The sequence below is a fragment of the Alternaria novae-zelandiae genome (assembly GCF_023758075.1).
Source record: "Alternaria novae-zelandiae strain BMP 2774 chromosome Unknown scaffold_6, whole genome shotgun sequence".
NCBI classification, from domain to species: domain Eukaryota; kingdom Fungi; phylum Ascomycota; class Dothideomycetes; order Pleosporales; family Pleosporaceae; genus Alternaria; species Alternaria novae-zelandiae.
Genome location: NW_026056966.1, coordinates 1,388,233 through 1,398,955, shown reverse-complemented (window position 1 = coordinate 1,398,955; position 10,723 = coordinate 1,388,233). Strand labels below are relative to the sequence as shown.

Sequence of the window (10,723 nt, the reverse complement as noted above, 5' to 3'; positions counted from 1 at the left end):
GCCATGGACGAGCAACAGTTTGTCCAGCTGCTCGAGGGCCTCATGGAGCGTATGTTACCCAACCCCGCTCTACCACAGAACCTGGACTGACTTTCTCCAGCCGACACCGAGCGTGTCAAATCCGCTACCTCTACCCTCAACAAGAACTACTACAACTCCCCCGCCTCTCTCAATGCCCTCCTTCAGATCCTCTGCGGCCACCCCAAGCCTCAACTCCGCCAACTGGCGGCCGTCGAGGCTAGGAAGCTGGTGACGAAGCACTGGGCCAACCTGCCTGCGGACCAGAAGAACTCTCTTCGCAACCAGCTGTTCCAGTTCACACTAAACGAGGACGTGACTCTCACACGGCACTCTGCTGCCCGCGTCATCTCGGCTATCGCGTCGCAAGACTTCGAAGATGGCGAGTGGGCTGACCTACCCGGCTACCTCCAGCAGGCTGCCACCAGCAACGAGGCGCGCCACCGTGAAGTCGGTACCTACATCATCTTCACCACGCTTGAGTCAGCGGGCGACTCGTTCCCCGGCAAGCAAGCCGATCTGTATAAGCTGTTCAGCTCCACCATCCAAGACCCCCAGAGCGTTGAAGTCAGGATCAACACCATGCTTGGTCTCAGCCGCTTAGCTATGTTGCTTGAGCCTGACGAGAGCCCCAAGGAGCTTGCTCTGTTCCAGGAGTCTATCCCTGGCATGGTCAACGTTCTGAAGACTACTGTCGATGAGGGTGACGAGGACCGCGCCATGCAAGCTTTCGAGGTCTTCCAGACTCTTCTTGGCTGCGAGTCCGCGCTTCTCGCAAAGCACTTTGGCGATCTCGTCCGCTTCATGCTCGAGCTTGCGTCAAGCACCAACGTCGAAGACGACTACCGTTCCCAGGCGCTCGCATTCCTCATGCAATGCGTTCGCTACAGGAAGCTCAAGGTGCAGGGTCTGAGGATTGGTGAGGAGATGACCTTGAAGGCTCTCCACATCGTCACCGAGCTCGGTGACCTCTCCAGCGAGGAGGAGGATGTCACTCCTGCCCGTTCCGCTCTTGGACTTCTCGACATCCTTGCCTCAAGCCTACCTCCCAGTCAAGTTGTCATTCCTCTTCTCAAGAACCTTGGCAACTACTTCCAGTCCCAGAACCCCGACTACCGTCAAGCCGGTATTCTGGCTCTTGGCATGTGTGTCGAGGGCGCGCCTGACTTCATTGCTACCCAGCTCAACGAGATCATGCCCATGGTCCTGCACTTGTTGGAGGACCCTGAGCTCAAGGTCCGAGCTGCCGCTCTCAACGGTGTCGCTCGCTTGGCTGATGACCTGGCCGAGGACGTTGGCAAGGAGCACGCTCGCCTGATCCCCGCCATGATCAAGAACTTCGACCTCGCCGCCAACAACATGCAGGGTTCGGATGACGAGCGCAACCTTTCTATTGTCCGTGGTAGCTGCCATGCCATCGATTCTCTCATCGAGGGTCTCGAGCCAGAGGACGCTGGCAAGTACGTGCCTGAACTCATCCCACGCTTCAGCAAGCTCTTCCACCACGAAGACCTCAAGGTGAAGAGCGCAGCTATCGGTGCCGTTGGCTCCATCGCCTCTGCCGCTGAGACGGCCTTCATCCCCTTCTTCGCCCAGACCATGCAAGAGCTTTCGCCATACGTAAGGATCAAGGACAGCCAAGACGAGCTCGATCTCCGCGGTGTCACTTGCGATTCCATGGCCAAGATCGCGTCCGCTGTCGGCCCTGAGCCTTTCGAGCCATACGTTATGCCACTAATGGAGGCCTCCGAGGAAGCTCTGCACTTGGACCACCCCCGTCTCAGGGAGACCAGCTACATTCTCTGGAGTGTCCTGGCCAAGGTCTACGAGGAGGGTTTCGCTAAGTACCTTGCTGGCATCGTCAAGGGACTCAACGACTGCCTTGAGCAGGAGGAGACCAACCTTGATCTCGAGTTCGGTGAGGAGGCAGCAGACCTGGCCGGCCAAGAAGTTACCATCCAGGGCCAAAAGATCAAGGTTGCAGCTGCTAGCGATGACGACGACGATGACAGCGATCTGAACGAAGCTCTCATGGCCGGCGATGACGACGATGATTGGGATGACCTCGAGGGCGTCAGCGCTGTTGCCATGGAGAAGGAGATCGCGGCTGAAGTCTTTGGAGACATCATCACGCACACCCGCCGTGAATTCATCCCTTACATGGAGTCGACTGTCACCAAGCTGCTCGAACTTGTCGACCACTCCTACGAGGGTATCCGCAAGGCTGCTATCAGTACGCTGTGGCGCACCTTTGCCTGCCTCTTCGGCATGGCCGAGGGCGATGGTATGGGCAAGTGGCAGCCTGGCCTTCCTCTGAAGGTAGACATTCCCGATGAGCTGAAGAAGCTGGGCAACCTCGTCATGACTGCCACCATGACCATCTGGCAAGACGAGATGGACCGGTATGTACCCTCAACTTTCTTTCCTGACACACGTTGCAAAGATGACACAACTGTCGTTAATCCCAGCTCACTCCGATGCCAAAGTGCACTTGAGGTGAAAGCGAAATCACGACTGAGCAACTCTCAACACTACTACATATACATGATGTATAACTGAGAATCTGGCTAACGTTCTCCAGTGGCACTGTCACTGACATCAACCGTGATGTCGCGGCTACCCTCAAGGTCTGCGGACCGGCTATCTTGTTGACCGACAACGGCACCGTTGTACCTGATCTTTGCCAGCACCTGCTTGCCGTTATCACGAAGCGTCACCCTTGCCAGCAGGATCTCGGCGACGAGGCTGAGGAGGAGATCATGGATGAATCCTCCGAGTACGACTGGCTCGTGATTGAGACAGCCCTTGAGGCCGTCACCTGCCTCTCTGTCGCACTTGGCGAGCAGTTCGCTGAACTGTGGAAGATGTTTGAAAAGCCAATCGTCAAGTACGCCAGCAGCCAGGAATCTACTGAGCGCAGCGCTGCCGTTGGCGCCATTGCTGAGTGTGTCGGCAACATGGGTGCCGCCTGCACTCCCTACACCACTAGCATGTTGAAGCTCTTCCTCCACCGCCTCTCAGATGAGGACCCAGAGACCAAGTCCAACGCTGTCTACGGTATTGGCCTCCTGTGCGAGAAGACGACGAATGACGACGAGATCCTCAAGTCATTGCCTACCATCTTCTCCAAGCTCGAGCCTCTGCTCGATGCTCAGGACCAAGCACGTCTTCTTGACAACACGGCTGGATGCGTCAGCCGGTTCATCGCGAAACACCCCAGCAAGCTTCCCATTGCCGAGGTACTGCCCCGCTTGGTGCAGCTCCTGCCTCTGCGCGAGGACTACGAGGAGAACAAGCCTGTGTTCGGCATGATTGTCAAGCTCTACCAACTCAACGAGCCCACGGTGCAGCAGCTCACGTCTACGCTGATGCCCGTGTTCGAGAAGGTTCTCGGCCCGCCTGAGGACCAGCTCGAGGACGAGACGCGCTCGCAGCTTGTTGAGCTGGTGCAGCATCTGCGCAAGTAGGAAGGTTTCGTTTTGCTAAAAGAGAGGGATACCCGTCGAAAGACACACGTGATGGATTTAGGCATGGGATGGTGGGATGGGATATAGATACGGATTTACGATACCATGCAATGAATGAATGTTCAATATAGAGACTGCACTGAACTTGAACGTATTGAAAAGTGACAATCTTGTGTTGGGTGGCTGAGACGCGTGACAAGGGGCCCATGCTTCCTGTTCCTGGGCCGGCGCGCGCCATTTATCCAAGCTGGAGCAGTGACGTCTGCACCCCAGACACTTGCGGCTGCCTGTGCGCCCACGCCTCACAACAACACCTACACTCTCTACGGCGAGCTGTTCCCATATAACGCCATTCGATCCCACGCGCATTCCTTCATTCACTTCATGACAGCGCGCGAGTGCTAGACGCTCCTGGATCGCGTTCGCCTCGTACATAGCTTCCGACAGCTTCGCCCGCCACCTCGGCTCGAACGTGTAGTCCTCACCACCCACCGTCCACCATCGCCCTTACATCGTCCGTTCCTTCGCACTCTTCCATATCCAGTCGCATATAGCTCTTCTCACGATATCGCATCGCGACCGGCCCCAGCGCCCAGGCGCATCGCATAAGATGGTGCAGCCAAGCACGCGAGGATGGAAGGCCATGACGTTTGGCCTGCTCTCCATCCTCACCGGATCAGCTCTCGCAGGGCCAGACCTGACGTCCAAACACGAGAAGGGAAGGTGCGCGATCCGCGGACAATGCGGGAAGCAGAGCTTCTTCGGGTCAGAGCTGCCCTGCCCTGACAACGGCCCGGCCAAGACGCCGGACAGCGATGTGCGGAAGAAGCTGGTCGACATCTGCGGCAGTCAGTGGTCAGACACCGACATTTGCTGCGACGAAGACCAACTCGACGCCCTCAAGACGAACCTCGACCGCGCCACGCCCATCATCAACGCATGCCCTGCCTGCAAGGAGAACTTCTACAACCTCTTCTGCACATTCACCTGCTCTCCCGACCAATCCACCTTCATCAACGTCACGCGAACCGAGCCCAAAGGAGACAAGTACCTGGTCACCGAACTAGACAACCTGGTATCTGACAAGTACGCGTCAACCTTCTACGGCAGCTGTAAGGATGTCAAATTCGGTGCGACGAACGGCAAGGCTATGGACTTTATTGGAGGTGGCGCAAAGAACTATACACAATTCCTCAAGTTCCTGGGCGACAAGAAGTTTTTGGGTTCGCCCTTCCAGATCAACTTTCCTCGGCCCAGCGAAGACGAGTTCCCTGGAATGGATGCCATGAACAAGCACGCCTACCCATGCGACACTGACGACGAGAAGTATCGTTGCGCCTGCCTCGACTGCGGTGGATCATGCACTGAACTGCCAGAAGTGCAAGAGGAGAAGCAATGCCACGTCGGTCTGCTGCCCTGCCTATCCTTCGCTGTCATCATCATCTACTCGTTCTTCCTCGGTTTGCTCTGCACCGCTGTCGCAGGACATGTCGCTTACAAGAATCACTCGAAACACAAGACCGAGCGCATGCGTCTGTTGCAGGACACGAGCCCAAGTGACGATGAGGACGAGGGCGATATTGTACACAACGTTGGCATGTTGGATCGTCCCACCAAACACTACTTTATCAACACGTGGTGCGATCGCATGTTTAGCCGTCTTGGTTACATCTGCGCTCGCTTCCCTGCCATTACCATCGTCACTAGCGTCATTGTGGTTGGCCTCATGAGTTTGGGATGGTTGCGCTTCCAGATCGAAACCGACCCTGTCAATCTATGGGTCTCTCCTGATTCCGCTGCCGCGCAAGAGAAGACCTTCTTCGATGAGAAATTCGGCCCCTTCTTCCGTGCTGAACAGGCTTTCCTTGTCAACGATACCCACGGAGAGGCCGGACCCGTTCTCAGTTACGAGACTTTGGATTGGTGGTTTGGCGTAGAGAACCAGATCCAGCGTCTTAAGTCTTACGAGCACGGCGTGACCCTCGACAAGGTCTGCTTCAAGCCAGTAGGCGACGACTGTGTTGTTCAGTCTGTGACTGGATACTTCCAAGGCGACTTTGCCAATGTCTCTCCCGACAGCTGGCAAGACGACCTACTGCAATGTGTCGACAACCCTTCTCAGTGCTTGCCAACCTTCCAGCAGCCGCTCGACCCTCATCTTCTCTTTGGTGGCGTCAACGAGACCGTTCTGGACGCGAAAGCGCTCGTCGTTACATGGGTTGTGCAGAATTTCCCTAAGGGCACCCCAGAAGAACAGCGCGCCATGGACTTTGAGAACGAGATGAAGAACTACCTCAAGTTTGTATCTGATGAAGCTCACAAGAGAGGTCTCCGACTGAGTTTCAACACTGAGGTCAGTCTTGAGCAGGAACTGAGTAAGAGCACCAACACGGATGCCAAGATCGTGGTCATCAGCTACATCATCATGTTCCTGTACGCATCCCTGGCTCTGGGCTCTACCACGCTCACCGTAAAGTCCGTTCTTCGCAACCCCGCGAACGCGTTTGTGCAGTCCAAGTTCATGCTTGGTACTGTCGGTATCTTGATTGTCCTCATGTCTGTGTCTGCATCGGTCGGATTGTTCTCGGCAGCCGGTATCAAAGTCACCTTGATCATCGCAGAGGTCATTCCGTTCCTTGTTCTGGCTGTTGGTGTTGACAATATCTTCCTCATTGTCCACGAGTTTGAGCGCATCAACATCAGCCACCCCGAAGGCAGCATCCCAGAACGTGTATCACGTGCACTTGGACGCATGGGCCCTTCTATTCTACTCTCTGCGCTCACAGAGACCACCGCATTCGCTCTTGGGTGTGCCGTAGGGATGCCTGCCGTACGAAACTTCGCCGCGTACGCCGCAGGCGCTGTCTTCATCAACGCTACCCTTCAAGTCACCATGTTCATTGCTGTTCTCGCCCTGAACCAGCAACGTGTGGAAAACAACCGAGCTGACTGCTTCCCGTGTGTTCGTGTTGGTCGAGCTGATCCTGGCTATCTCAACGGTGGCATGGGATACGGCGCTGGCGAGGAAGGCGCACTTCAGCGATTCATCCGCAAGACCTATGCTCCGGCGATATTGGGAAAGAAGACGAAGGTCGGCATCATTGCGCTATTCTTTGGAATCTTCACGGCTGGTCTCGCCCTCTTCCCAAGTGTGGAGCTAGGCCTTGATCAACGCATTGCTATCCCCAGCGATTCTTATCTCATTCCTTACTTCAACGATCTTTACGACTATCTAGATGTCGGCCCGCCAGTCTACTTTGTCACCAAGGAGCTGAACGTTACCGAACGGAAGCCTCAAAAGGAGCTTTGTGGACGCTTCTCCACCTGCGACCGAGAGAGCTTGGCCAACATCATCGAAGCGGAGCGCAAGCGACCTGAGGTCTCTCATCTCGCAGCTTCAGCCGCCAACTGGCTTGACGACTTCTTCCTATGGCTCAACCCCGAGAACGAGAAGTGCTGCGTCGACGACAAAGGCAAGCCGTGTTTCCAGGGCCGTCAACCACCTTGGAACATGACTTTGTCGGGCATGCCCGAAGGCGAAGAGTTCATCCACTATCTCCAACTCTGGATCGACGCACCGACTACAGAAGACTGCCCGCTAGGTGGAAAGGCTGCTTACTCTGACGCTCTAGTCATTGACTCGAAGCACCTCACCATCCCCGCATCGCACTTCCGCACTTCGCACACACCTCTCCGCTCGCAGAGCGACTTCATCTCTGCCTACACGGCCGCACGTCGCATTTCGAAAGAGATCTCCAAGGACGTCGACACGGAAGTCTTCCCCTACTCCAAGTTCTACATCTTCTTCGACCAATACACGACCATCGTCCGTCTCGCCGGCGCCCTCATCGGCTCCGCCCTCACCGCCGTCCTCGTCATCACCACCATCATGCTCGGCTCCCTAGCCACCGGTCTCGTCGTCACCCTCGTAGTCGGCATGACAGTCTCTGCCATCATCGGCTCCATGGCTGTCCTCGGCGTATCCCTCAACGCCGTCTCGCTCGTCAACCTCATCATCTGCGTCGGCATCAGCGTCGAGTTCACCGCACACATTGCCCGTGCTTTCACCTTCCCCAGCCGCGCCACCATGGAAAAAGCACCAAGACACCGCTTCCGCGGCCGTGACGCCCGCGCCTGGACCGCCATGGTCAACGTAGCAAGCAGCGTCATCAGCGGCATCACTATCACCAAGATCCTCGGCGTGGGTGTCTTGGCTTTCACGAGGAGTAAGGTATGTCATATCAAAATCCCCACTTTCCTTTCTGTCTCCTCTACTAACAAACTCCTCAGATCTTCGAGATATACTACTTCCGCGTCTGGGTCGCCCTCGTTCTTTGGGCTTCAACTCACGCTCTTATTCTCCTCCCGGTCCTTCTAAGCCTTGTAGGCGGCGGCGGCTACGTCGATCCTGAAAGCGATGGCGGGCTTGAACAGGATCTTAGAAGACGACAGTACCCTGCGCTGCTCGCTGAGGACGACGAGTATGATAGCGATGACTAGGCGTATCATGGTTTCTTGGGGAAGTGATTGGTGTAGCATGTTTTGAAGATGTGTGTTTGGGATAATTGAGGTTTGGGATGCATGGATGGCGTTTTCCGGTAGGTTTGGCTCTTTCTCCGATGAGAGGGGGTAGGTGGGGAATGAAGGAGAGGGATGGCGATTGAGAGATGAGGAGAGGGAGGGGTGATGGATGTAGTTTGTCTCTCCGTCTTTCCGGCTCTTGAATGTAGGCTGGTATGCATTACGCTATGGGATTAATTTGATTCATATATTGTGCAATTGTAAGACATTCATGTTCTCGTTTCGATGTGGATACCAATCTGCCGTTTGTAGTCGCCTACACCACCCCACTTAATGAGAGCTGGATCGGAATGTTGGAGCATACGTGTTCTAGCTACTATTATAGTATCTGCCTCGAGGTAGATCTCCCTGTTTCATACGTTTTTGTTGGACGCATTGCTATTAGATACTTTGACGTAGACAGGCTGTGTTTTCCCCCCGGGATTATACGTCAACCGCGGGATATGTACCAGAGTCTAGTAGCTACATCGTGCGATTCCAAATAGAATGTAAGAGTAAACGCTGCTCGTCGGCGTCTAGCTCACATCTTCTTTAGGTCCAGGGTGAACATGTTTAGATAAACAGAGTAGTAGCTAATAAGAACAAGATGTTAGTTCTAGTTCGCATTGCTAGATGTCCTAGACCCTAGCGAATACACATGCCATTCACAATCTCAAACACAAGGTAAACGCTACAACGTTTCCGTATCGCTTCTATCTCATTCACGTACGTGAAGTGCGTAGTTATACCTCTGAATGGTAGTTACGCTACAGCCGGACGGATACATCTGCGATACCATCGTCACGTGCATGCGTAACACGACGATGTTACCGTCTAGCTTGTGTGCGGGCTAGTGCGGTGAAGTTACGCGTGGCGTATACGCGGTATGGTTTTGCGAGGGTTCTGCATCAAATGCGACAAGGTCGCTATCTGGCGAGTGTATGTGTAAATCTGGTGAGTTGTGGTGTAGCGGATGCGTTGCACGGTTTTATACGGTATGTGTACCAAATACTACAATGTTGTCATGTAGCTTATGTATGGTTATAGGTAGTGAGGTATTCTGTAGCGGATACGTTGTATAATTTCCCCTCATATGAAGACTAAACACTGTAACATCGTCGTCGTCTAGCTCATGTGTCAATGTATCCGGTAAGGTGTAGCGTGGCGGATACATCGTATCATTCCACCCAATATGCCTACCAAACGACGCAACGTCGCCGTCTAGCCCATGTTGTATTCACACATTTGCACTACACCCTGCTAGATACATGCACATCAACCTCTTCACAATCACACCAAACACAGCAACGTAGCCGGCAGACTCATATATTATTCACTACTGAACCCCCATATCTCATCACTGCATAGGGCAGAACCCCAAGCAAGTAGTAACGAGAGCCTCCGAACAGCTACATTCAGTGTCCACATCACATAGATAACAACAGCCGTCAGGGTCGCAGCCTACATACCATCTCTTCGCATTCGGATCACGTGCACGCGCCGGCACGTGAGGAACCACCAGATTAGCCGGGCGCTGGGACGACAATGGTGGTAAACGAGTGATCTGGTGCGCCGCAGGGACGGGCTGTGCTGTGCGATTCGAAGGAGTTGGCGGTGCTGTTGGTGCTAGCGAAGGTGATGGTGTAGGTACTTCCTCAGTTTCCCTCAACTCTTCACTACCAGAACGTCTCAAACTTTCTGCATACAGACGACTACCATCCTCGTTCATGAGCTCGGTGAACCTCGAATCACCAGACTTGCGGCCTTCAGCGCGATCTGGAGGCGCGAGTGATGAGGCTGAGGACTCATGTAGGCTCCTGGGACGCTCATTCGGATCGAGAAGTGTGTGGGATGAGCCATTGTGGGCGCCTAGCTGATCTTCTGAGTCTGCTCCACCACGCATGAATATCATGTCGTCTCGAGAGGGCTCTGTTTGGACGTAGTGAGAGTATTGAGGAGCGATGCCTCTGTGACTGAAATACGCTCGTGCAGTTTCTGATGCTGGCAGGCGACCTGGTGTGACTATCCATGCGCGACTTTGACCGTCTCGGGTTCTCGCTATGGTAGACAGCGTAGGGTTTCGTGGGGGAAGGCCATCTCCAAAGTGAAGGTCGTCGGACTCGCTCTCGGAACCGCTGCAGATGTCATAATCGATTGAGCCTGACTGGCTCATCGGGCCTTCGACTTCAACAACTTCAGCATATCTCCGTTGGTCCCTCAATATTACAGCCGACGCTGAAGATAGAAGGCGAAGCTGCTGCAGTGTTGACCTGAGTCGTGAAACCACGGGGGGAACAACTGGAGCCGCAGGGGAATGTTCAACGAGCGTTGTTTGACCACTGTTCAATTGCGATGGACTGACATATGCTCCTTGCGGGTGCGATGGGTTGACACATGCTCCCGGTGTATGCGGGGTGGCTGACGAGAAAGCTTCGACGACGGTTGCAGGGCCACTTTCGACTTGCGATGATTTGTCTAAGGATGCTACGAAGTGTGGGGTTGGCGCGAAGCCAGGCGGAGACGTTGCTGCATGTGTTGCTGACAGCTAGTCAGTAATTGAGCTGGGAGGCGACATTGAGCTGAGAGGCGACGGGCGATACGCGGTATTGTAGGCTCTGTTATATTGCACATCCTTCCAGTCTGGCAGAGCCGCAAATTCGGCGTCGGACATAAAGGCG

General features: G+C 54.6%; 2 protein-coding genes across 2 annotated transcripts; both read left to right on the top strand.

Annotated features, from left to right (window-relative positions):
- Positions 1-3: 3 nt before the first annotated feature.
- On the top strand, positions 4-3,485 carry J4E88_003971 (uncharacterized protein; the record flags this gene model as incomplete). Its single annotated transcript, XM_049397619.1, has 3 exons — positions 4-49; positions 101-2,420; positions 2,600-3,485. The coding sequence occupies 3 exons, from the start codon at positions 4-6 to the stop codon at positions 3,483-3,485; spliced, it is 3,252 nt and encodes a 1,083-aa protein (XP_049257007.1).
- Positions 3,486-4,095: 610 nt separating this feature from the next.
- Positions 4,096-7,985, top strand: J4E88_003970 (uncharacterized protein; the record flags this gene model as incomplete). Its single annotated transcript, XM_049397618.1, has 2 exons — positions 4,096-7,716; positions 7,776-7,985. The coding sequence occupies 2 exons, from the start codon at positions 4,096-4,098 to the stop codon at positions 7,983-7,985; spliced, it is 3,831 nt and encodes a 1,276-aa protein (XP_049257006.1).
- Positions 7,986-10,723: the final 2,738 nt, after the last annotated feature.